The following is a 26,412-nucleotide window of genomic DNA, read 5'->3' as shown; positions in this document are numbered from 1 at the left end:
GTAAAAGAACCAAGCGAGCGCAGAGAAAGATTACGAGAGAGCCCACTGCGCATGAGCGCTTACGGACAGCCATGCGTTCTTGAGGAAAGCCTCCTTGGGGGGGGGGAAGTCACGTGCTTCTCCCTCCTCCTTCCAGGGGAAGACACGTCTGCCGTACCCCGTTCCGTGGGAAGAAAAAGGCGGGGTTTAGACCCATCTTCTTGCGTGCCCCGTCCGGCGGCGTCAGGACGTCGCGGCGTAAGGAAAGGCGGGACGTCGGCCGGATGGCAGCTTAGCGCCATTGCTTAGTGTGGCAGGAGAAAGTAGAAAACTGCCACGGAAGGACGCGAGCATGAGGCGGTCCCTGCCCCAACTGTTGGTCCTCGCGCTGCTGGCCTTCCCCGCCGTCCTCCTTCTCGGCGGCGGCCGTTCTGGCCCAGGTGAGAAAGACACATACACGGAGGGCTGAACTGAAACGACTGTCGGAGGGCGACCGTTGGCTGCCTTTGGCTCGTGGGTCTGACGGGAGGGGGGGGGAGAAGCAGAAGAAGACGGGGGGGAGGGAGGGCGCCAGTTTGAAATGGGAATGGCGCGTGAGGAAAATTCTCGAGTCGGTGGACGGTTGGAAAGCGGGAGAGACTCCGCTCTGCCTCGGTGCGCTATGCCCGTTGGTCTGGGCGCAGGGTGGGCAAAGTTGGCTCTTCTATGACTTGTGGACTTCAACTCCCAGAATTCTTGAGCCAAGCCATGCTAACTCAGGAATTCTGGGAGTTGAAGTCCACATGTCATAGAAGAGCCAACTTTGCCTACCCCTGGTCTGGGGTGGTAGTGATGATGGTGGTCTTCCCTGCTCACACACAGCCTCCCCCTCCCGCTCGGGGCTGACGTGTCACATCTCTCCCCCGACCTCCCTGATTTTTCACCAGTATACTTGGAACTTCGTGTACTTTGAAAGTCTGGGGCGGCTTTCTGATCGCTTGTTGAGGGGCTGGCAAAAGTGTCACGTGCTAAAGGCGAAGGCGACCCCCCCACAAAAAAAATCTCCCCACAATACACACTGCTTTGATTGTTGTCAGGAGTGTGTATGTGTGTGTTGCTTAACCCCCGATATTACTGTGATTGCGTTTTTCCCTTCCTTCTCTTGAAAAACCGCATGCAGTTTTCTCTGAAGTCATTTGTGCTCACCTTTTAGCCCAAGATCACCCCAGAAAACTTAAAATTGGCCATTTTATTTTTATTTATTTAGATTTATAAGCCGCCCCTATCCTGATTGACTCGAAACCAAATACAAAATTTAAAACCCCAGTATTAGGAAACATACATTCATCTATCATTCATACTAAATTCATACTAAAATTGGTAATTCAAATAAGGGATTGTTCTGGCAATTGAGCAACTATGGAATCATTTTGGTTGCTTTAAAAAAAAATTAATTAAAGCTTATGATAGGTGTTGAAATACAAACAAGCAAATAGAAATCATGGCAGGATCTTAGCGGATGATTTGTTGGGTAGGTATTAAGTACCCATGCAATTTGTTAAGTTCTTTTGCATCCTAATAGAATTTTAAAAATGTATGTGCCTAATTGTACTTTCTGTAGCATTTGCACTGTTGGTTCCAGTTTTCTTGATTTTAATAACTTGCACCAATTTTGTATATTTTGACTTAAGAATTCTGTTCAGAATCAACTGAAAAGCCAGTATTGCTGAGATGCTTGTAGCTAGTATGCTAGGCATGATGTGAGGTAGCCTGAGCAAAGGGGTCAAATTTCAGAAAAAGTTGCTGAAGTTATGTGAATTGGACCGTCCAGTACTTAAAGTCATATTCACTCTTTGGTAGTTTTGTCATTGCCCAATCTTTGGGATTGTATTTTCATTTTAATGGGCTAGCATGGCTAATATATCTGAAGAAAAACAAGGTTGGAGGACAAAGTGTCAAAGTTAAGTCCCTTTGTGCACATGGCTACAGAGTCAGTTACTATGTGTTGTTTACCTGAAAATGCTGACGTGTGTAGACTTTTACAAATAATCTGTAGTTACCTAAACAATATAAAATATCTTCCAGACCTTCACTTTTATTTAAAAATAGTAAGTAACCCACACTTCTGTAATATTGAATAGTTGAGTTGATTTTCTGTTATATATGTATAGGCATATGGAGAAGCAAAAGCATAATATAACACTAAAAGTTTCACCATTCTGGAACTGGTAGTAAATTGTTGAATGAGCTAAAGCAATGACTAATAAAGCAAAAGAGTTATTTCTTCTGAAGACCTAGCAACTTTGCATATTATATAATCTTAATATTTTTAACGAAAATGCTCTTAAAGTTGAACTCACTCCTGGTGACACTGTTGTTTTCTTGGTAACGGTGTCTTGATCCTTTCTCTGTGGATATCAAACCCCCCCCCCCCCCCAATCTAGCATCCAGTATTAGATTTTATGGCAGTCTCCCATCTAGTTCTGATCTTTTCCATGATCAGCCAGGGTTGTCTAAGTGTAGCTGCAGGTGTCTTATGAGTATTTTAACTTTTTGCTGAATTATGTATCTTTTAAACTCTTAAAAGTTGTTGTATTGCAACAGGATGAAAATGCAATACAATTTTGCATAACATAGAAAATAATTACTAATAATTGGACAATTCAGAAGTCCTCTGTGTCCATCATTTTTAATGACAATATTATGCCATCTCTTGAAAACAAATAAGGCATGAAAGCCATAGTTCTGTCCCATTGCTACTGCCAGAAATTGTTACTGTAATCGTAATTTAACATTGATTTAAATATACTTGTAAGGTAGGAGTGAATTCCCTGAATGTGAACATTTGTACAGTATTTGCTTATTCTCATTGTCCTCCTAATTTCTATTGAAGTATTGGAGAAGAAAAAAAGAACACCTTTGCTCACTTTTCAAGCATGAATATTTATAAATTTCAACCTTTTTTTTCTATTAGACAATTATATCCATTATTGTCTGGGAGCAAGCTTCTACAAGTAAAATATTAATAGAATTGTAGGTCGTGTCACCTTTTCTTCCAGGTCCAAAGCATATCTCCAAATAGAATTATTTACAACATTTTAAGTATGGATTCATTCTCACTCATTCACTCACTCTCATTCTCAAGAGAATTATTATAGAATTGGATTTTATTTATACATAATTTTACTATGGCCAATTTGCCATGCAGCTTAATATTTTAATTGACATACCCATCATAGCCCAACATCTTTTCTATTTATCATATGTACATTTATTAGTTCTTTATTTTTTTATGTCAAGGTTATTGGCAGTCCTCAGGTTCAGAACCTTGGGGATAAAAAAAACTCAAGGGAGTAGAGGTCACGTTAAAAGAAATCTTAATTTTGCCTAAATTAAGTAAGAATGCTGACAAAATTTTCTCAGGGATTTGCTTGAATCACAGTAGTTATAGTAGAATACCTATAATACATCCTTTATTTATTTTCCAAAGCAACTGACTGAGAATTAACTTAATACCACAAATGGAGGTTTTCATTTTCTTTTAAGCTTTTCCCCCCCCTTGACTGTAACTATTTATACCAGAAGAGTAGAAGTTATCAGAACCCTAAATTTTTGAGACTTGTCTGGCTGCCTTAATAGATGTTCAGTATCCTCCATTGTGATGCCACATCATCATTTTTTCTAAAATACATACTAGAGAGGCTTTCTTTTTTTAAAAAAAAAGGTGAAAAGAGCTGAAGTTTTAGATGCATGTTCTACTTCTTTTTAAAGAAAATATTAAAGAAGTAAATAAATTAAATAGTTTAATCTGGGTAATAAAATATTTTACATATTTAAATATATTTCTGTCCTTTTATGCTTTATTAGGGCTTTTATGAAAGCTCAGCATTTTAAAGGTACTGCCGATTTATGTTAGGTGTTGTAAACTATCCAAAGTACTTTCCAAATAAGATGGGCAGCAAATAAATTAAATATTTAAATAAATATATGTTCTGCTCAATATATTGAAAATTAAATTAGGTTGATTGATTGAATGTGAGTGATTTTTAAGAAATGGGGGATTAGTATGTTTTAATTTTAGATTTATATATGATATGTATTCACTTTTATTGTGAGCTGCCCGGAGTCTGAGGAATAAGGTGGCATAGAAATCTAATTAATTAATTAATTAACAAACAAACAAACAATTGATATTTAGATTTCATTAGTCAAATTGAAATGTACTGAAATTTTTCAGCAGTGCCTGCTTGGTGGACTAGATTTTTTTTTCAAATTAATGTCATATGAGAAAGAAATTTGGTGGTTTCTTCTCCCCATAGACAAATTTGCTTTGGCCCTTATTTGAAGATGTCTTGAAATCCTTTATTGCATTTTTTTTCATCTTATTGATATGCTCAATTTGGCAAACAAGTTCATAGGAATCATATTTTCTCTACATTTGAGATGAAAGGGCACCCTCAAAATATACTGCTCAAAAAAATAAAGGGAACACTTAAAAAACAGAATATAACTTCAAGTAAATCAAACTTCTGTGAAATCAAACTGTCCACTTAGGAAGCAACACTGATTGACAGTCAATTTCACATGCTATTGTGCAAATGGAATAGTTGTGCAAATGAAGTACCGTATTTTTCGCTCTATAAGACGCACCTGCTGATAAGACGCACCTAGTTTTTAGAGGAGGAAAATAGAAAAAAAAATATTTTGAGCCAAAAAGTAGGCTAAAATATTTATTACAACACTGCCCTAGGGGAATTGGGAAAATATACAAACAAGCCCCCCTCTCTCTTTCTTTCTATCTCTCCCTCTTTCTCTCTACCTTTCTTTCTCTTTCTCTCTCTCCCTTTCTCTGTCCCTCTCTTTCTTTCTCTCTGTCCCTCTTTCTTTCTCTCTGTCCCTCTCTTTCTTTCTCTCTGTCCCTCTTTCTTTCTCTCTGTCCCTCTCTTTCTTTCTCTCTGTCCCTCTTTCTTTCTCTCTGTCCCTCTCTTTCTTTCTCTCTGTCCCTCTTTCTTTCTCTCTTATCTCTCCTTCTCTCACTCACTCTCTTTGTATCTCTCTCTCTCTTTCTCTCTCTCCTCTATCTCTCTCTCTTTCTCTCTCCCCCTTTCTATCTCTCCTCTTCCTTTCTCTCTCTTTCTTTCTCCCTTATTTTTTCTGTTTTTCTGCTGTGGGCGGTTTAGGGCCCCTCAAACCCCGACAACCTCGCCCCCGGATCCTGGCCGGGACAGGGCAGCTTCCTCTGACAGGCGCCGCGCGGGGCCGAGGGGGCTCAGCAGGAGGCGCAGCGGCGGGCGGAGAGAGGGAAGGGGGCAGCGGCGTCCCTCCTGGCCTTGGCGGGCCGCCCGACCCTCCCCACCTCCTGCAAACGCGGCGGGCGGCGAGGGGAGAGCGAAGAGCCGGCTCCGGCGGGCGCGGGGCTTGGCTGGCTGGCGGGGGGAGCGCCGCTGGTGGTGCGAAGGGAGACCCTCCTCCGGGAGGGAGGGGGCCAGGCAGCAGCTAGCCAGCCGAGTTCGCAGCCAAACTTTGCACAGGCGGCGGCCGGCTGCGAGCGACTGGCTGAGACCTCCCCGCCTCCTGAAGCGATTCCCATAGCCTTCCCAAAGGCTCGGAACCGCCAACGCTCCTCCGGTGCCGCTCCGCCTCCTAAACCTGCGGGGTGGAGGCGTCCCCCGGCCCAGCACTTCCGGAAGCTGAAAAGCGCGGCTCTCTTCGGGGTTGGGAAGAAGAGAGGCGGCGACAGAGGCGGCGGTCTCCAGATGAGTATATCGCCCCCCCCCCTCTGCTCCAGCGCCTCCCCCCCCCCTCCCTGCCTGCATCTTCGCTCCATAAGACGTGGCTGATTTTTCATCCTACTTTGGGAGGAAAAAAACTGCGTCTTATGGAGCGAAAAATACGGTATTCAATGAGAATATTTCATTCATTCAAATCTAGGAGGTGTTATTTCAGTGTTCCCTTTATTTTTTTGAGCAGAATAGTTATCATCGGTAGCTAATACCTAATTGCAAGATACTGTACGTATATAATAGAAAATTTTAAAAACCGTTGAGCTAGAATTTTTATGTTAAATAATTTTTGTTTTCTAAGAAAACGTCTGGATTACATGAAGCTTAGAAGCACTGTTGGTCATTTGAGCTGTGCTTGAGGCTGATTTGAGGAGGTGATGATCTATCCCCTGAAAAAGTTATCCTTGAATGTAACAGTTTCAGTACTGTACAACTCTTTTCTCCAGCCTTCTCTTTTTAGGGAAAGTTGTTGGGAAGGTATTAGGTGCGCAGTTTAAGGTCCCTGGGAGAAGCAGATTATATGTAGCTTTTTTATTCAAGATTCACAGTGGACTGTGATGCCAGGATAGCATTGGTTGCACTGGTGGCTGAGCTTTGGTGTTGTAGTCATCTTTGTCCTCCTGGATCTTTCAGTAACTTTTCTTATCATTTAGTCCTGTTCTTCTGGACTGCCTAAGAAGGTTAGGAGTAGAGGGAAGCAGGACATTGCTGTTGTAAGTCTCCTCTAGAACCAGTTCCAGTCAGTGTTGTTCGGTAGGGGTAGAGATTTGTTATATGGGTGGCTCAGAACTCTGCTTTCCCCCACTCCTGTTTTATACTCAATGAGACTTCTCGGCAAGATCAACCTCTGGATTTGGTTGAGGTTTGTTCAGCTTTAGCTTTCAGTGGATAGCACCTCCCTGAGTAGAGTTGGTTAGAGTTACAACTTAGGAGTCCTGAATTCATGGCTCAGCTCAAAGAGCACCTGGCAGTCTTTTGAGGGGGGAAGGGGGAGCTTTAGCGCAGATCCACTTTCTGCACCAGTTGTGTCCATTCTTGGGCCAGAAGACTATGTTTGCTGTCCCTCATGCTTTATTCACTTCTACATTGGATTATTGCAATGGGTTTGCCTACAAGAGTGATGGCGGACCTTTTTTTCCTCGGGTGCCAAAATAGTGCACGTGTGTGCTATTGCATGCGTGTGCCTGCCCATTGCCATTTTCAATGCCCCCCACGAGTCCCTGCTCCCCCATTTTCTGACTTCCAATGGGCCTGGTAGGCTCATTTTTCACTCTCCTCAAGCTCCAGAGGCTTTCTTGGAGCTTTGGGAGGACAAAAATACCCTCCCCTGCCCCTCAGAGGCCCTCCTGAGGTCAAAAATGCCCTCCTAGAGCCTCTGTGCAAGCCAAAAATCAGCTGGCAGGCACTCACATGCACGCTGGAGCTGAGCTAGGACAACGGCTCACGTGCCAGCAGATATGACTCCGTGCCACCTGTGGCAGGCATGTCATAGGTTCGCCATCACAAGCCTACAATTTATCTTGAAAAATTCTGGACAATATTAATCCATGCTACATGACTGTTGCACAAACTGCATTGCATCCTAGTATGTGTCTAGGTGGAGTTCAAGATGCTGGTTTCACCTTTAAAGCCCTAGCTGACAAAGGACTAGATTACTTGTGGGACTGCCTATTTCTCTGCATTTCAGTCTGCTTCACCAGATCTGACAGGCTAGATATACTCTAGGTCCTTTCTATTAATGTCATCTGGTTTGTTCCTGGAGGTTTTATTAGATAATTTTGTGAATTGTTGTTCACTATCCAAAGCTGGCTATGTAAAATGGATAGCCCATGTAAATGTTCCAATAATAGTAGTAGTAAAATGCCTGCTCTTTGGAAAAGCCGCCTCCTTGAGATTCAGGCCTTCGAGAAGGCTTTGAAGACCTAGCTATTCTTTCTGGTCTTCTAGAAGGCTATGAGGTCCTGGATATTCCTCCAAGTACAGGCCTTGGATACCAGAGGAGGCCTATATAGGTAAGCTTGTGTTAGGGATACCATTGGGTATGGTACCTCAATTACTGTATCATTACTGTATTCTTGCTTTAAAAAAAAAAAATTATTGGATTTGTATGCCGCCCCTCTCCGGAGACTCGGGGCGGCTAACAGCAATAATAAGACAGCGTACAATAATAATCCAATAATAAAAACGATTGAAAACCCATTAATATAAAAACCAAACATACATACAGACATACCATGCATAAAATTGTAAAGGCTTGGGGGGAAAGAGTATCTCAATTCCCCCATACCTGGCGACAGCGGTGGTTTTTAAGTAGCTTATGAAAGGCAAGGAGGGTGGGGGCAAGTCTAATCTCTGGGTGGAGTTGGTTCCAGAGGGCCAGGGCCGCCACAGAGAAGGCTCTTCCCCTGGGTTTGTTGCTGGAGATTTTATTAGGTAATTTTGTGAATTTTCGCTATCCAAAGCTAGCTATGTAAAATGGATAGCCCATATAAAATTTCCAGTAATAGTAGTAGTAACAGTAATAACAATGGAGAATACCAAAGAACATTTCAGTGAATATTTTATACCACCAGGCTTTGCAATGTGTTGTGATTGGGTCACTTGTGATATCAACCTCCCACTTGGTTGTTTACTGAATTATATCAGTGCTTCCAAATAAAATTTAAAAGTTTTTTTAAGATATAATTTTTTTAAAACTCCAGAAGAATGATCAGGTAAAGTAATTCATTTAATTGGGGTTGGGGTTGTTTTTTGTGAAGTGCTGCAGTTGGGCTTGGAAGTCTCATCCACCCCAGCCTGGTCCTGCAGTGCGACACAAAGCTGCCATGGACTGGGGAACATCAGCCACCCACCTGGTCCACCAGCACTTAGAACAACAGGGATACTACAGTTCCTTCCAGTCACTTAGCGCCTCTCCATCTACCGTATATCTTTTTGAGCAGTCTGCACAGCAGCCTTTCAGCAGTTTCAAGTAGCCTCAACTGCCTTATGCCTCAACTTCAGCCCTAGTGCTGCTACTGCTCATAGGCAGACATTCTGCCAAACCCCAATTGCCCCCACCACCCTGCTCTTTACGGGGCCTATTGTGTCCTGTTCATCTTCAGCTGTTTTCTCTTGCTACTGACAAACGAGCACCGTTTTCCATTCTTCTCTAGGAAGGCTCTTCTTCACGTGGAACAATTTATGTGGACTCCTGGGTCTTGAAACTGGCCAAAGCATGTCAATGCTATCATAAGCCCCCCTTGTTCAACATTGTTGTAATTTTTCATGATTACTGAACAAATGGTCCTAACCCAAGGACTAGCTGTACTGTCAAGACATTTCAGTACTGTGATTTCATACTGCAATAGAACTACAATAACGTACATGAAATAAGGTGATATCTTGCATAATAATTATTACATAAATATATGAATTGTTACATAGTTTTGAGAGTACTGTAGTTTGATTTAAAGAAAAAAACTCCCATCTGTCTCCTTTTGAATTGTTTTCTAGTGCTTTTTTCCCAATAAGAGCAAACTTTCATTCTCATGTCTCTAGGTTCTGGCTTGCTTGTGGCTGCCCAAGATGCTACTGAAGATGAAGAAGCGATAGAGGATACGGTGGTTGAGGATGAAGATGATGAAGCGGAAGTTGAAGAAGATGAACCCACAGAATTGGTACAGCTACAACATTTTTTAAATGTCATGCTGATGTTTCCTATCAGCAGTATTTGAATAATAGATAGGTTACCAAGAGTGTTAATGTTGTCACAATTGTGATGTTTGTGGGCCCCAATTGAAATATACTGTACTCAGGTGTGAAATTCATCAGGCTCTGGAGACCTCATAGCAGAAATTTCGAATAGTTTGGGGAACTGGCAAACACCACTTTTGCTGGCCCCAGAGTGGGGTGGGAATGGAGATTTTGCAGTGTCCTTTCCTTGGAGTGGGGTGGGAATGGAGATTTTGTACTATACTCTCACCAAGCCATGCCCACAGAACCAGTAGGGAAAAATTTTGAATTTCTCCCCTGACTCTACTAAATAGTTTTCCTAGCTGAAATATGTCACTTAGTTATTAAGAAGAATTATACAGCTATAGTGAGATAAATGTAATTGTACATATAATGCCAAGCGTTATAATGTAATAAAACTAAATAAAACTCTGATTTAATGAAACAGCATCTCAAGTTTAACAGCTTAGGTTCAATTACTTTACAATGATTTCTGATACAGGGACAGTACTCATAAAATTAATATCTCTTAATATAGTTAAATATAATTAATTTGATCCCATTTGATTCAGGACATCAATACATTTTTTAGACTACTGGCTACTCAATTGGATTACAACTGAATTTTAAGGAACCACTCAATTAAATGTTAATATGCTCAATATTATTGAGCTAACTGCAGTAAATTTTCAGTTTTAACAATCTTGTTGTTTGGTTTAGGAGTATCTGATCAATTTGTTAAATATATTTGACTTTGTTATAGTCTATGCCTGTTTCATTACAAAATCTGTACCTAGTTCATCATCTAGACCGAGGCTTTTCAAATGTTCCCTGAAGAACCTGTTGAAAAGAAAATTTCTCAGAATCCCTGATAACCAAGGGATAACCAAGTAAAACACTGCCATTGAAAATTGGCTACTTTTGGGTAAACGTCTTTTGAGAGATCATTTGGGTTTCACCAAACCCAATCATGTTCTTGTGGAAATTTAGTGTTCACCAGAACACAGTTTGAAACACTCTGACCTAAATATCATTTTTGTAATTATATACAGTATTTTAAAAATCCTAGGCTTGGCGGAAAATAATGTGTTTGTATATTGAAGTACTTTTATGTGGGAGTATATGGTAAAACTTATATATTTTGGCCATTCATTGCTTCACTATTTCTCATAGGCTTTTCAAACGTTATTTTATATTAGACAGAAGAGAAAGAGGAAGATGACCTATCAGGAGAACCTAAAGCATCACCTAATGCTGATACAACAATCTTGTTTGTGAAAGGAGAAGGTAAAACATATTTTGAATTCTACATCAGGCCAGCTTATTTTACCTTTTTTGTTTTTTAAAATTACAATTTATAAATGAAAAACTTAAGAATTTGCATTTTTTTGTCCCCCACCCTAGATTTTCCAGCAAACAACATTGTGAAGTTTCTAGTAGGTTTTACTAATAAGGGTACAGAAGACTTCATCATAGAGTCACTAGATGCTTCGTTCCGGTACCCACAAGATTATCAGTTTTTTATTCAGAATTTCACTGCTCTTCCTCTGAACACAGTTGTTCCACCACAGAGACAAGCCACGTTTGAATATTCCTTCATACCTGCAGAGCCTATGGGTGGCCGTCCCTTTGGACTGGTTATCAATTTGAATTATAAAGATCAAAATGTAAGTGAGGATATGGGATTTGGCTATCCGTGAGATAAACATATTTGTTTAGTATTTGTGTTCTTATGGCAATGTCAGCCAATTAGTCTCTCTTAATCCTTGGGGAACTGTGCTGCTAGTTCTTTTATCTTGTATAAAGATTTGTGCTGCTAGTTCTGCTATCATGTATTAGGATGATTTTTTAATGTTATAGGTTGTGATTTGTTTTATAGCCTATTTTGATTAGATTACTGTATTTTTGGAGTATAAAATGCACCTTCCCCCCCCTAAAAGAGGCTGAATATTTGGGTGTGTCTTATACTCTAAATGTAGCTTTTTTGAAGCTTTTTTCCAGCCCTAACTAAAAGCTAACAATGAGTATTAGCTCATTGTTACTGTCTGAGAAGAGTGTTTTTCTAGCCCTAAGTCTTTGCAGGCTTTTTTTTTTCATTGCTCTACTTGCTCCAGATATGTTTCTTTCCAGCCCTAACAAGTGTGCTAATGATTTTTCCAGTTCTTACTGACTTGCAAATTCTTTCCTTTTTACTCTCTCCAAATAAGGTTTTTTTTAAAAGCCCTAACTAGGGTATAAAATAATGTGCTGAAGCTGGCCAGACTAAGGACACTAGCCAGATGATTACTTGGTGTTCTGCCTGACCGGCCTCAAGCAATGATTAATGGTCCAGAAAAGAAGGTCAAACACACACGTGGATAGTTAATCAGCAAACTTGTATTTAAACAGTAAAGAAAAAAGACTAAAGCAAATGGTCCTTACTTTCAGGAGAAACCAAGAGGATTCGTTGCAAAATGCAATCAGCTACAAAGTTCAGTGAAAAACCAACCCATACAAAAGTCACAGAGCAGAAATAGTCCAAGAGTCTCTGAATATTCACAGCACAAAAGCAGCAGCTTGTCCCAGAGCGTTCAACTCCCCCAACGCTGAAGTACAATCCACGAGCAGGAACTTCAGAGCAGGAACTTCAGAGCAGGAACAAACCACAAACCACCCAGATAATCAGCCACAGTTTGCCTTGGCCCGTTCCCTTTTTATGCTGTTTAGCCCTCATTAAGGGGACCACACCCAGCCCAGGTGTGTTTCTCCTACTTCTTAAAGCGACCCCTTCTTTGTAAGGCCCTACGGCTGCGTAAATTGATGCATTGTCCTGCAGACGAGCTGAGAGAAGTTAAACTGTCTGACAAATTGCCAGCCCCTTCCCCTGAACTGTCTGCCAATTCGTCCTGGCTCTCTGCCCCATCTTCCTGACTGCTGGCTACATCTTCCTGGCTGTCAGCTGCATCATCCTGGCTGTCAGCCAGGCTTTCACAGTCACTGTGTGCCGCGTCTCCCCCATCTGTGGGGGCAACAGCTGGCCCAGGCCCAAACACAACACTTGGTAGGCAGATTTTCCCCACCCCTATTTTCCTCCCCCAAAACTAAGGTACATCTTATACTTTGGTGCGTCATACTCCAAAAAATACAATAATAAAGATATTATGCTAGATATTAGCTGTTCTGTACACAGACCTCGGCTCAAACCCCAACTCAGAAATCACTTATTTTATGATAAAAATTCACTCTTTATTTGAACACAAGCATATATAATGAAGCACAGGGTTTTTTAAAATGGCATAAAAGAAGTTACTTTCTCTTAAGAGCTAGCTATAATCTATGTCCGGGAAGAATGCCAGAAACTCATCAACATTCTTTAGATAAAGTCCATTCATTTACTTAAACATATGCTTTTGCTCACCGAAAGCTTTCCTTAGCTCAGCATCCAACAAAGAATGTCTGTTTGAAGCAGAAATCATGATTTTTAAGCCTTGTTTAGTCACATCACCCAGTCTCACATCTATTCCATGAAACAATGTTGAGTCTCCAGGCCCCATTTCCCACAATCCCATTCCTTTTTACTGCCTGGAAGTGACATCAGACCCGGAAGAGGCTAAGGCTGTAAGATAATACCTTTTACTCTGTAACTCCTCTCGCCTTCGGAGCAATCTTCTATAGCGATGGTCAATCCAATGGCTTTCCACTCTCATGTCTTCCTCACTCTCTGACTGGGACCACTCCTCCATTGTCACATCCACCCCCTCTGGTAGTTCCTCAGGCTCACTCAAGTCACTTTCTGCCTCACTCTCACACTCTGCTTCCTTTGCTGTGGCTTGAAGAGAAAAATTGTTTTAAAAAGTCAAAATTTGAGGTATTAAGAGTTGCTATTATGATAAGGCAATACTGTACAACCCGCAAGCTTGATTCAGCGTTCAACTCTCTTTTCAGGTTAAAAAAATACATAATTAAAATTTGATAGTAAACTGCTAAGTAATGTTCAGTCTTCCACTAAATTAAGAATGCTAACCATCTACTAAGTGTAGTTATAAACCTATTCCAGTCACCAAAAATAATATTGTATTTTAATATTTAGAGGAAATATTAAAATGATCTGAAAATCTCATCTTCTATAGTGATATGAGTAATTCATTGAAACATTTGACAGCTGAAAAAAATAACTTTAAAAGTTCAATTGCAAAAGATTGGCAATCTTGAATAGTTAATAAATACTATTCATACTTTGTATCTGTATCTATATATGTCGTTCTGTCTAAGTATAACTCTAAATACAGGTATACAGTTTATTTTGCAGAAAAGATAGAAACAAGTGCATAGCATATACACTTTTTTTTCTGGAGTCCTCTGTAACAATAGTGCCATCTGATGGCCTGAATCTGGTAACCTTTTTAATGTTTCATTTTAGGGGAATTTCTTTCAAGATGCAGTCTTCAATCAAACTGTTACAATTATTGAAAAAGAAGATGGATTAGATGGTGAAACGTAAGATTAATTATTCTAATTTTTGTAATTGGGATTACCAGACATTTTATGCTATTATAAAAGAACATATGTATTCACTTTGGTTTTGAAAAGGGTAAGATTTTTCTTCACCAAATCTTGGAGACAGCGAGAGAAAAAGAAGCTTGCTATCATGAACACTAAGAAACTATAAAATAGTGTGCATCCTTCATTATTTGTATATTAAATCAAACACTGATTGTGATTACCAGCTAATTATCTCACCAAGGTTATTTAGGTAGTGATATCATAATATTAATTTATTTATAGAATAATCCGGGCATTCCAATTATAATTTGAACTTGTTGGCCCTAAGAAGTGAATAAATTTTTTAGGACTTTGAGTTCAACCACACACACATATTGATACTGGACAACTTTTGCCCAATATCCAACTTCCCCTTTTGGTGGATGGTGATTGAAGAGATGGTTGTGCAACAGCTTCAGAGGACTGGATGAAATTAATTGTCTGGGTCCTTTTCAGTAAGATTTCAGACTTGGATATGGAACAGAAACATTGGTTGTACTTTTTGAATTATCTCTGGCAAAGATAGGATGTCGTTTGGGGAGACGCACAAACTGCTCTCTGTCCTGAGACTGGCAATCCCCTTGCCGTGCCGTTTCCCCCCCCCCCCCCCCCCACACACACACTGCTTTTTGGCTGAACGTGGAGAGCGTGAGCTCCAACCTGAAGCGGCAGGAAGTGAAGGCTGCCTTATTCGCAAATGTGGCGCAAGGCAGGTACAGGGCTGCTTCGCTCCTGCGCTAATACTCCAGCGACCCTCCCTCTCGTGTGTGTGGAGGGAGACACGGCAAGGTGATGGCTGGAGCCTTAGTGCAAGAGAGGGAGAAAGAGATGGGGGCTGCAAAGAGCTGTGTGTGTGTGGGGAAGACAACATGGCAAGGCGATGGACGGAGCTTTTATGCAGGAGAGAAGCCGTGTTCTCTTGCATCCTGTTAAAACCCTCCTTAAGCAAGCAACCAGTCACCCTGCACGCACAAGAAAGAGACAGACAGACATAGACATACAAACACACACCACAGAGAGAGAGAGAGAGAGTGGGAGGCACACAAACACACACACAATGATACACAGAAAGGGAGAAATAGGGAGAGAGAGGGGGGGGAAAGAGATGGGGAGATGGAGGGAGAAAGAGATAGAGAAATGCCTGTTTCCCATAGAAAAGAGAACCTAGGGAGCCACCAAACCTGGGTAGGCGTGGCTTGAGGAGTCATGTGACCCAGTGGGAGTGAGTGACATTTAGTTGGCCAGACCTACCCATGTTTTTTTGGCTCCTAGTGTTTTGTTTTCTTTGGGAAGCAGGTTCAAATAGCTCTTTTGAGTGTTTAAGGTTGCAGACCCCTGTCCCAGTTAGTTGATTCTAGTTAGTGTTAATTGGGGAGAAAAGATCTTGCTCTCAGCCCATTCTATATGGGGTTCCATAGAGGTTGATGCTGTTTCTCTCCTATTCAAGATCTATATGAAATAGCTGGATAAACTCACTCATCATCATAGAGTGAAGTATCATCAGAATGCTATCCAATTGTGCATTTTTGCTCTTGGCCAATTAAGCAATTCATTCATTCATTCATTCAATTTTCATGCTGCCCTTCTCCTTAGACTCAGGGCAGCTTACAACATGTTAGCAATAGCACTTTTTAACAGAGCCAGCATATTGCCCCCACAATCAGGGTCCTCATTTTACTCACCTCGGAAGGATGGAAGGCTGAGTCAACCTTGAGCCGGTGATGAGATTTGAACCACTGACCTACAGATCTACAGTCAGCTTCCTTGGCCTTCAGTACAGCACTCTAGCTGCTGTGCCACCCCAGCAATGCTGTGGATGTCCTGTCCCAGTGTTGGAGAATGAGGGTCTGGATGGGGAACAAGAGGCTTCAACTGAACCCTTGCAAGACTGAGTAGTTTTGGCTTCTGAAGCCATATGGTTCTAGGTTTATAATAGAGCCGAGGTGGCGCAGCAGGTAGAGTGCTGTACTGCAGGCCACTGAAGCTGACTGTAGATCTGAAGGTCAGCGGTTCAGATCTCATCACCGGCTCAAGGTTGACTCAGCCTTCCATCCTTCCGAGGTGGGTAAAATGAGGACCCGGATTGTGGGAGCAATAGGTTGGCTCTGTTAAAAAGTGCTATTGCTAACATGTTGTAAGCCGCCCTGAGTCTAAGGAGAAGGGCGGCATAAAAATTGAATAAATAAATAAATAAATCTTTGGTGCTTGATGAGGTTGAATTTCCCCCCAAATAAATCCTATGCACAATATGGGATTCCTCTTGGATTCATGACCGTCGCTTGAGGAACAGGTAGTCGTGGCTAGGAGGGCCATTCTTAACTTCTTAACTCTACCAATTATATCCATTTCTGGATTAGGGACTTTATTCGTCACTCATGCTCTAGTCACTTTCTGATTGGAATTCACTCTGCATGGGATTGCTGCCTAAGAATATCTGGAAACTTCAGCAAAATGTAGCACAGTGACCAGTTATGTGTATTTCTGATAGAGCACACATGACTCCTCTGCTGGTTGTTTACCAATTTGCTTCCAGATCCAATACACTGGGACATTTGTAAGCCCTGTATTGCTATATGGCTGCAGGTTATTTGATGGATTTCCTCATGTTTTCATTTGCCTGTCCTATCAAATCCAACATAATGGGTATGTTACAGGTTCTGTCATTTAGGGAACTACATTGGACAGTACATAGTTTGGGCCTTTTCTGCTATGGCAGCCACATTGTGGAATTCGTTTCAAAGAGATTAGGTCAGCTTTGTCACCCCTGAGCTTTCAAAGGTTCCTCAAGACATGGTTATGAACCCAGACGACAGGTGAATATGTGAGGGGGACCCTTTATTATTAACATCCCTTGCCTAATTTTCTCTTTTCATGTTTTAGTTCTGGTTTTATAGTTTTGGGTGGTCTTTTAATAATAATTATATAAGAGATTTTGGTAATAGTTTTATTTTATTTTATTTTATTTTAAATTGTAACTAGATGGGTGGGCATTGGATTTGGTATATGTACTGTACTGTTTTTTATTATTGTTGTGAGCCGCCCCAACTTTGCGGAGAGGGGCGGCATATAAATCCAATAAACCTAAACCTAACCTTTATTGTTTTATTGGATTGTTATATGCTGCCAGGGTCACTTTCTGTGAGATGGGCGAGCTTTGCCAAGAGGGACCGGGTGGTGACTGCACCGGGCTCGGCTGGGGGGGTGGTCCTTGGCTTCTGCTGGGGGTGGGGGGGTCCGGACGCCCCCTTCTCCGGCTCTCCGGCAGATCGAGCGCGCGAAGAGACACCTCTCACCTTCCACCGCTGCCCGCCCGCCCTCTTTCGCCCAGCGCCGCTTCGGAAGCCGCCGAACGCCGTCAGGGGGGCGCGACGCTTTGTTCCCGCAGCCACCTCGCGTGGCTCTGCAACTGCATCAGCAGCGGGAGCCGGACCCGGCCGCTGCCCCCCCTGCTAGCTCCAAGGCCAGGAACCCGCCCCCGCCGCCCTCGAGAGGCCGGTTGGGAAGGAAGGAAAGCGGCTGCTGCCCGCCTGTTTCTCTCTCCCTCCTTCCCCGCGGCACTTGGCGAGCGGAGAGGCGGTCGCCTCGCCTGCCGCCCCTGCCGCCCCACTCTGGGGGTCCTTGGCTTCTGCCTCTCCGGAGCCGCCAACCAAGCGGAGCAGCGGCGCGGACGGCCCGCAGCCAGAGTGGGGGAGGCGGGGCGCGCATCGCCGGCTTGTCCCGTTCTGCGGCGCACACAAGGTTGACAGGCATGCAGGATGACAGGCGAGCAGGAGGACCTTCCTAACTCCCTCCCCCCAGCCGAAAACCAAAAGGCCTCGGCTCGTATCCCGAATTTGAGCTCGGGAGTCGAACAAAAATGTCTCTCCCCTCCCAGCTCGTATCTCAAAATCCTCGTATGTAGAGCAGCTCGTATGTCGAGGTTCTACTGTACAGTGTTCCCGCGATTTTTGCGGCTTCGAACTTCGCGAAAAGCCTATACCACGGTTTTTCAAAAATATTAATTAAAAAATACTTTGCAGTTTTTTCCCCCTATACCATGGTTTTTCCTGCCCGATGACGTCATATGTCATCGCCAAACATTCGTCCGCCTTTAATAAATATTTTTTTAATAAACTTTAATAAATAAACATGGTGAGTAATAATCTAAATGGTTGCTAAGGGAATGGGAAATGATTAATAAATGCATAAATACATCTGGGGGCAAATCCTTGAATTATTGTTAGGAAAACCTTACATTAGGATATTATCCATCCTGCATAGTTTTTATGACCATCCAGAATTTTTTTTTTTTTTAAATTGCTTTAAAAGAATTGAAATCTTACTAAACTCTGTCATCTTTCCAAATAAGGATCTTTATGTATATGTTCCTGGGGGGACTTGGCCTACTTGTCATTGTTGGTCTACATCAGTTGTTGGAATCTAGGAAGGTAAGTAGCTATTTTTTATTTGTCTTTCCCCCTGACTATAGAATACTGTCATTGTTTCTTCTAAGCTGAGAGGATGGTCTCTAGCTTTATGTGAATTGGTGTAGGACCATGAAATTTATATGCCTTACCCCAAGATCCCCAAGCTGTGGGCTGTGAGGTGTTTGCCACTGGGCCATGGAAATGGCCGGCAAGCGTGAGTGCAAGCGCATGCACGCATCCTCATTCACTTACACAGATCATCCCCTCTTCCCCCCAGCCCTCTCCACCTCCAGGTTTACAATGCTGGGAACATTGGAGAACCCCGTCTTACTTTAAATTCCATAGAAGAACGATGAGGTCATCTGGCTTGCTAGTGCTTTTCTTAATAAATCTTTAAAAAATGTACATACAGGAAAATTAAGATAGGCTTAATTAGAGAGCTAATTGTATCTATGCTGCTCAGTGCTGAAGATACTGAAAAATTCAGTCAAGTCAACACCTTATGTGCCTAAAAATTAACTGTTACTAGAATAGTAAAAAACATTATGAGTTGAATATCTTCTACTGACATCAATTATTTAATAGCCGCAGCATTTCAAAGGAGCCTTTTTACATTTGAAATATATTTTAAATGATAAAGAAATGATGAAAGGGAGACAATTAATAAAATAGCTATTATAAAAGTGGATTTCTAATTAATATAGCTGTTTTAATGGTTGGATAATGCTTATTTCATTTATTGGGTGAATGCCCAAATAATTTAAATCTTTTATGACTTTATAGATTATAATATAGTATAAGAGCAGACTAGATGGACCATGAGGTCTTTTTCTGCCGTCAATCTTCTATGTTTCTATAATATTTTATTTATTCCTTTTGTTTCTAATCCTCTCAGAGAAAACGACCAGCTCAAAAAGTAGAGATGGGAACCTCTAATCAGAATGATGTTGACATGAGTTGGATTCCTCAAGAAACTTTAAATCAGATCAGTAAGTATCAAGGCAGGTTGTTTGTAGTAAATTTATTTACATTGTAAAAAAGTATTTGGAAAATTGATTTCCAAATTGACTTTTTAATTACATTGAGCTGTTTTCAGTAAATTTATTTAATGGCAAGTGCAGTTGGACAAAGCTTTAGACTAGTTGGTGCTGAAAAAATGCAACAGAATTTCCTGTTTTCCTCCCCTTTCCTTTCCTTTGTGTTGGAGATTTCCCTTCTGTCAAGAGCAGATTTAGAATGTTAAGATTCCATTAGTCAGAAGGGCATCATTAGTGGCATTGTGTCTATCTCTGTAATTCCAGGACTACTGATGAATGTTAAGTAGCCTCTGTAGATTTGAGGACATTGTGGGATGTTAATTTTTTATGTTTTTATTTAGCTCAAAAATAAATTCAAATACATGATGTTTAAAAATTCTTGTAAACTTTTTTAACAACTTGTTTTGTTTGTTTTTCTGTGCCTTCAGTGCAAAGTAGAAGAGGTGAGAGACACTTTACTGGGTTAAGGCTTTTAAAATTTCACATAGAATTTGTTCCTGGTGATTGATTACGGTATATAATAACTGTATGCAGTGATAATACTAAAGTTTGATGGAGTTCACCAGCTTTAATACAAACTTGGCAAATAGCTGCTGCATATTTTGTGGGAGTATTAAATAAATTTTATTATCCAATTAGAAGTTGAAATAATTTGACCTTAAAATACATCATTCCCACTTCCAGACTAAAGTTGGACTACTTTCAGCATGCTTGAAATACCCATCCTATTCTTTTGGCTTTAAAATTATTTCCACTTTGTTCATTCTAGCAGTTATATAATGTTATGCGATTTACTTCTGTGTTTTTTTAAGCATGGCCATGAATTGGATGCTTGATATATGCCAGTCCATTAATTTCTGACTACTTAAGAGGCTTACTTAAAATGGAATTGTATTTGTCAGACCCAGAGATGATTTTTCAAGAGGCAACTGGACTTTCTTGTTTTTCTTTGAAGACCTTTCGCTTCTCATCTAAGAAGCTCCTTCAACTCTGAGCTGAAAAATCTCCATAGATATATTTGTCAGATTTGCATCATAAATTAATATGATGAAGGAAATGGCCAAGAAATATATAGGATAATAGCCCAGGGATGTAAAATATTACAGTCCATTACAATTTTTTTCTGGGCTGTATTAAAACTATACTGATTGAGATATATCAATTACATCCAAACTATTTTGCTTTGGACAGTGTTGGAATTCAGGGTTTCTAGCCAACAGATTTCTAACATTTTCAGCCATTGCAATTGGCATCTTTAGTGCTTAGGTTGCTGGTGAAATATCAGGAAGTTTTTGTATAGAACATGAAGTCCAACATGTGCCAGTCAAGAAAGTCTATACCAGTATTTTATTTTGCTTTTCTGTGAAATTGTAAAAAGTAGGAAAACTGCATACTTCACTGGCTAAGAGCCATGTTCTTTCTTTATTTGTATTTTTAAAAACACACTCTCAAATTGTATACAGTGATCCCCCGTTTATTGCGTCCCCAACCATTGCGAACAGGGTACTTCGCTATTTTTCAACCCGGAAGTAAACAACACCATCTGCGCATGCGTGCCATTTTCTTTCTATGGCCACGCATGCGTAGATGGTGGAGTTTGCCGGGCAGATCAGCTGCTGGGCGGCTTCCCTGGGTCTTCCCCCTCTTGCCGGGGTTTCCCCTTTGCGTGGGCGGCGGGGAAACCCCAGCGCCGCTTCCCAGCTGAGTGGCGCGAGCAACGGCGTGGGCGGGCGAAGGGCGGGCGGTGGGCGCTCGGACAAGCGGCGGCCGCACCAGCAGCAGCGAGGAGCCAAACATCCGTGTTTCCCCTTTCTGTGGGCAGCGGGTTTCTTCGGCTCCTCGCTGGTCCCCAATTCCGCCAACATCAGGCTCTCCACACGCCCTTTCGCCGTAACACGAGAGCCTTCCGAAAACTCTTTCCGAGCGCCTCAGAGCAGCACCCCCACCCCTCTTTGATTCCCTCAACCCGCCCGGCCCCTCGCTCCCCTTTTCCACACGCGCCACCCAAGAAACGGTTCATCCCGTCTGGGCTTCCCCCCCTCCTCTTGCTCGCTCGCGCTCTCGTTTCCTCTTCCCGCCGCCGCATTCGGAGCCCGAGAGGGGGAAAGAGAAGAATGGAGAGAGCCGCGCGCCGGAGACTGCCCCCGCTCCCGCCTCAACAGCAGCCACGGGAGGGGAGTTGCTGCAGCTGCCCCCAGACTTTCCACCAAGCCCAATACCGCCAGCCCACATGCCCGCCTCTCCCCGCGGCTGAGGAGGAGCGAGAGTAGCAGCAAAGTCCCACGCAAGTGCATCTTCTCCAGGCGGGGGCAAGAGCGGCGGGGCGAGTCCGCAGGAAAAAAGCCGCGGGCGACCGAGCGGATCCTGCCGTTTGGGGCACTCGGCGGGCAGGGGCATGAAGGATCTCTCCGCCGGCCTCGGGAGCGCGTGGGAGGGTGGCGAGCCTAGGAAGACGAGGCGACGCCGGCCGCTGTCGAGGTAGAGGAGGAAGCGGATTGGCGCTCCGTCCCGCCAGGGTTCCTCTCCATGAGGGCGTCCGCCGAGCTGCCCGAGCTGCCCGTCTTCAATTCACCATCTCACCCGGGCTCCCGATCCTGCTGGGCGGCGGGGAGACTCGGCGGGGAGCGCGCGCGTCCGGGACCCAGAGCGCCCTTGTGGCCGCCCATTCATGCCGCTCCGTCGCTCGCCATGCTGGCTTCCCCTCAGGAGACGCGCCTGAGTGGCCTTTTTGCAGTTCCTCTCTGTTCCTCTCAAGAGTTCTTGCGGGGGAAAAGCCGCTAGCCGGCTTTCGGAGCTCCTCCGCCGTCACCCGGCTTCTGGCAGAAGCCTTCTCTCTTTTTTTTCGTGCGCTTGGCGAGGAAAAGCAGCAAGAAAAAAAAGAGAGAAGGCTTCTACCAGAAGCCGGGTGACGCCGGAGGAGCTCCGAAAGCCGGCTAGCGGCTTTTCCCCCGCAAGAACTCCTGAGAGGAACAGCAAAAAGGCCACTCAGGCGCGTCTCCTGAGGGGAAGCCAGCGACGGAGCGGCATGAATGGGCGGCCACAAGGGCGCTCTGGGTCCCGGACGCGCGCGCTCCCCGCCGAGTCTCCCTGCCGCCCAGCAGGATCGGGAGCCCGGGTGAGACGGTGAATTGAAGACGGGCAGCTCGGCGGACGCCCTCATGGAGAGGAACCCTGGCGGGGCGGAGCGCCGATCCGCTTCCTCCTCTACCTCGACGGCAGCCGGCGTCGCCTCGTCTTCCTAGGCTCGCCACCCTCCCATGCGCTCCCGAGGCCAGCGGGGAGATCCTTCATGCCCCTGCCCGTCGAGTGCCGCAAACGGCAGGATCCGCTCGGTCGCCCGCGGCTTTTTTCCTGCGGACTCGCCCCGCCGCTCTTGCCCCCGCCTGGAGAAGATGCACTTGCGCGGGACTTTGTTGCTCCTCTCGCTCCTCCTCAGCAGCGGTGGCACGAGCGGCGGCGGCACGAGCGGCGGCCGGACGAGTGGCGGCAGCACGAGCAGCGGCGGCACGAGCGGTGGCCGGACAAGCGGCGGCGGCACCAGCGGCGGCCGGACAAGCGGCGGGCGGGCAGGCGGCTCCTCAGCTGTTGGGCGGGGGTCTTCCCAGGTGCGGAAGTAAAAAACATCTGCACATGCGCCATGGAAAAAAAAGGGCGCACATGCGTAGATGGTGTTTTTACTTCCGCACCACTATATTGCGAAAAACCGATCATTGCGAGGGGTCCTGGAACGGAACCCTCGCAATGATCGGGGGATCACTGTAGTTCAAAATTTTATCTTTACAGGTAATTGTCAATTTACAATTACAATTTAGCCTGGAATAGATGATTGTGACATTGTAGTCATTAGTTGAGTCACCATATACCAGTCTGGATTTGATGACTGTTTTTATGATGGTCAATAAGTAAGTCATTGTGTCTGTTAAATGAAATATGTGGTTGTTAAAGTGAATCACATGGTCATAATTCTGAATTTACTAATCGAATGGTCATTTTTATTGGAAAACAGAAAATAGTAAAATACAGTGGTACCTCATCATACAAACTTAATTGGTTCCAGGAGGAGGTTCGTAAGGTGAAAAGTTCGTAAGATGAAACAATGTTTCCCATAGGAATCAATGTAAAAGCAAATAATGCGTGCAAATCCTTCAGGAAAATCCCAAACTTTAGAAGGGAGGCGAACAGAGGGCAGGGAGGAGCAGCTAAAGGGGGCGGGTGGAAGAAGCAAGGCTAGGCTAAAGGGTGAGTGGGAAGGAAGAAAGGCAAGGGGGGTGCCCCTCCCTTTTCTTTCTTCAAAAGACACCCTTTCAGTGCCTTTGCAAGCACGTTGTTCTCTGCAAAATCTATCCTCCTCCAAGCCGCCCCTCCCTTTCTTCAAAAAAGGGGGGAAAAGAAACCCCTTCATCCCAGCAGCAGCTGCTTGGGTTCGTAAGGTGAAAATAGTTCGGAAGAAGAGGCAAAAAAATCTTAAACACCGGGTTCGTATCTTGAAAAGTTCCTTAGAAGAGGCGTTCGTAAGATGAGGTACCACTGTACATTGCAAAACGTTATATCACATCTCTTCTCTAGAGGACGTAAAGGAACTTAAGCAAAAGTGCAGTATATGCCCTGAATAGATTGCTTTAAAATACTGTATACAATATTTTAAATATAGACTGATATATGCTTTATTTAATGTAAAGCTTATAAATAGTATGCAGTAATAAAAGTATCTCTTAATGTAGTCTTTCATTTCTGAACTCAACATACTGTATTAGAATTTAAATGACAGAAATTGTTATTTCTGCAGAGAAAGTAATATGTATTGCTGTAAGACTTACTGTTTCTTAAATAAAGTATAAACTAACTAAAGGGATGATAGCAGCGCTCTTCACATATATTTAATTACATTTCTTGTACTGGCAGAAGTGCTAAGGTGTGGAAGTTGGAGAGCACCAATTTAGGGAAGGCTAGCTTAGTGATACTGGCAAAATAACAGGCAGGATTCCCTTATTTAACTTTTAAGTGGATTAATTATCATCCTAGCATAATTCAGAATTAGAAATCCACTCTAATGTTTGCTACAGTATTTAATATATAATTTCCTAAAGAAAATATGAGATTTTCTTTTTTAAAAACTAAATAAAATCAACAATTTTTAGAAATTCTGTGGCATATTTAACATTGTCTTACATTAATTCTATATTATGAAATCAAGGATGTTAGTGTGTATAATAAGTTTGCTCCAAGTGACTAATACAATATTTTTCCATGTTACGGCATCCTTTCTACTTAGTGCAAAATATAGATAGGATATTCTGAAATGTGGATATGATGATTATTTTTAGATCTGGCTACCCTGAGCTATAGAGGAAAATAGGGCATCATGCATTCTTCTTCCTTTTAGCAACTTACCATTGAGTACATTACTCCTATTGAAGGTAGAGGAAATGAATTGGGCAATTAATGAATTAGTGCTGTCCCATTTCCAGACCAGAGCAAGCATTGGATATCTGGTTTCCCATTATTTTAGGTATATACCAGATAGCAGTTGCATGTTTCTAACTGGTACATACCATATTTCTGAGTGTGATGTCTGCATAATAATTTTCAAAATAAATGCTGTATCTTTTGTCTGCCAAATTATGTTTCTTTAACACGTAGTGTTAAGTAAGGGCTGTTCATTTTTTTTAAACTACAGATAAAGCTTCCCCAAGACGGTTACCACGCAAGAGGACACAGAAAAGATCAGTGGGCTCGGACGAGTAAATTTTGTTAGCCCAGTCAACCTTTAGTAACCCAGCCATCAAAACCCTCCCTAGTGTTTGGCTTGAATTGGGAGTTGAAATATGCTGAAAGCCATATTGACTGAGGAGAATACTATGAAATATTTGGACTAAGCATTTAGTTGTGTTCAGAGAACATTGCTAAAAATGCACTTCAAGTTCCTTTTAAAGAAACTTAATTGCAAATCATTGTGCTTTCTGAAACGTGCCTTCAGAGTCTCTTCATAATGCTGATTTGTTATTTGCATGCTTTTGTTTCTGATTCTTTGTCGCAAATGAAAATGTCATTTCCCATCTTGTTCTAAGTGTGTCCTGTTATGCATTTTCTTAGTACTTGAGTCATTGATCTCACTCTTGGCTACATGTATGTAACTACTTTTAGTACGCATGTTGAATCTCACATAAAGCACTGAATCAGTTTTGTATTCTAAAGGCACAAGCAGGAGTAACTGCTTTTGGCAGTATTTTTTTAATGGTTGCTGATGTGATAAAGTGCACAGAATCTGAGATCCCAAATGTCTTGCGTGTATGTCCAATACTTTCTACAATAGCTACAGTTCTGAAATTTGGGTTGTGTGCTCATTTTTGACATCTGTCTTCTTTCAATTGCAATATAATTGTGCATTTGTAAATGTTGGAAATATTACTTCAGTCAAGTGTTTGACTAGGTGAGTTTTGAATGCTAGTTCAAATTGTTTAAAGCCGAGCCTCATCAGTATAAATTCAGGGATTCTCCCACCATTCAGAAACACGATCATGGATAACAAAGTCTGTCAAATTTCATAGATAAAGCTGGATATAAGGTTTGACATACCTGAAAGTTTCTTTGGATAACAACTTGTAAAACATTCAGCAGAATTGTGCTCTTCTGTTTCCCATATTTGATTGTATATGAAAAAAGTTTTGAAATGACAGTAAAAATGTAACTTACATTTTATTTTTGTATTTTGTGGTGCTTCTTCTCTTTTGAAGTCTTAATTTCCAGTTAGCTACATTAATTCCATAATTTATATTATTTAATTTTGATCTCTTTGGTCTGTAATAACATGAATACTGCTAAAATATAATCTGTTTACCAATATAATTCAGTATCTAAACGTAGGATAGATTATTAGAAGCAGTATTAAAGCAATGTGTTAATTCCTAATACAGTGGTGCCTCAGTACTCATTGTTAATTGGTTCTAGGAGGTGTGATTGGTACCAAAACCAATGAGAATCAAACAATTCTTC

The 26,412-nt window shown here is 42.5% G+C and overlaps 1 protein-coding gene across 1 annotated transcript; it reads left to right on the top strand.

Moving 5' to 3' along the window:
* Positions 1 to 26,118, top strand: SSR1 (signal sequence receptor subunit 1). Its single transcript, XM_070747202.1, has 8 exons — positions 1 to 419; positions 9,282 to 9,400; positions 10,655 to 10,742; positions 10,860 to 11,122; positions 13,855 to 13,931; positions 18,325 to 18,403; positions 19,278 to 19,371; positions 25,097 to 26,118. The coding sequence occupies exons 1-8, from the start codon at positions 332 to 334 to the stop codon at positions 25,162 to 25,164; spliced, it is 876 nt and encodes a 291-aa protein (XP_070603303.1). The 5' UTR covers positions 1 to 331; the 3' UTR covers positions 25,165 to 26,118.
* The last annotated feature ends 294 nt before the right edge of the window (positions 26,119 to 26,412 follow it).

Source organism: Erythrolamprus reginae, chromosome 3, assembly GCF_031021105.1.
Source record: "Erythrolamprus reginae isolate rEryReg1 chromosome 3, rEryReg1.hap1, whole genome shotgun sequence".
NCBI classification, from domain to species: domain Eukaryota; kingdom Metazoa; phylum Chordata; class Lepidosauria; order Squamata; family Dipsadidae; genus Erythrolamprus; species Erythrolamprus reginae.
The sequence above is the reverse complement of the archived record's forward strand: the minus strand, read 5'-3'. Positions and strand labels throughout refer to the sequence as shown.

What these genes read in the sequence shown, in the direction of transcription:
- SSR1 (XM_070747202.1), top strand. Translation starts at nt 332, where the DNA reads ATGAGGCGGTCCCTGCCCCAACTGTTGGTCCTCGCGCTGCTGGCCTTC. An exon ending in TGAATTATAAAGATCAAAAT is followed by an intron (nt 11,123 to 13,854) that starts GTAAGTGAGGAT and finishes GTTTCATTTTAG; the next exon opens with GGGAATTTCTTTCAAGATGC. An exon ending in GATGGATTAGATGGTGAAAC is followed by an intron (nt 13,932 to 18,324) that starts GTAAGATTAATT and finishes TTTCCAAATAAG; the next exon opens with GATCTTTATGTATATGTTCC.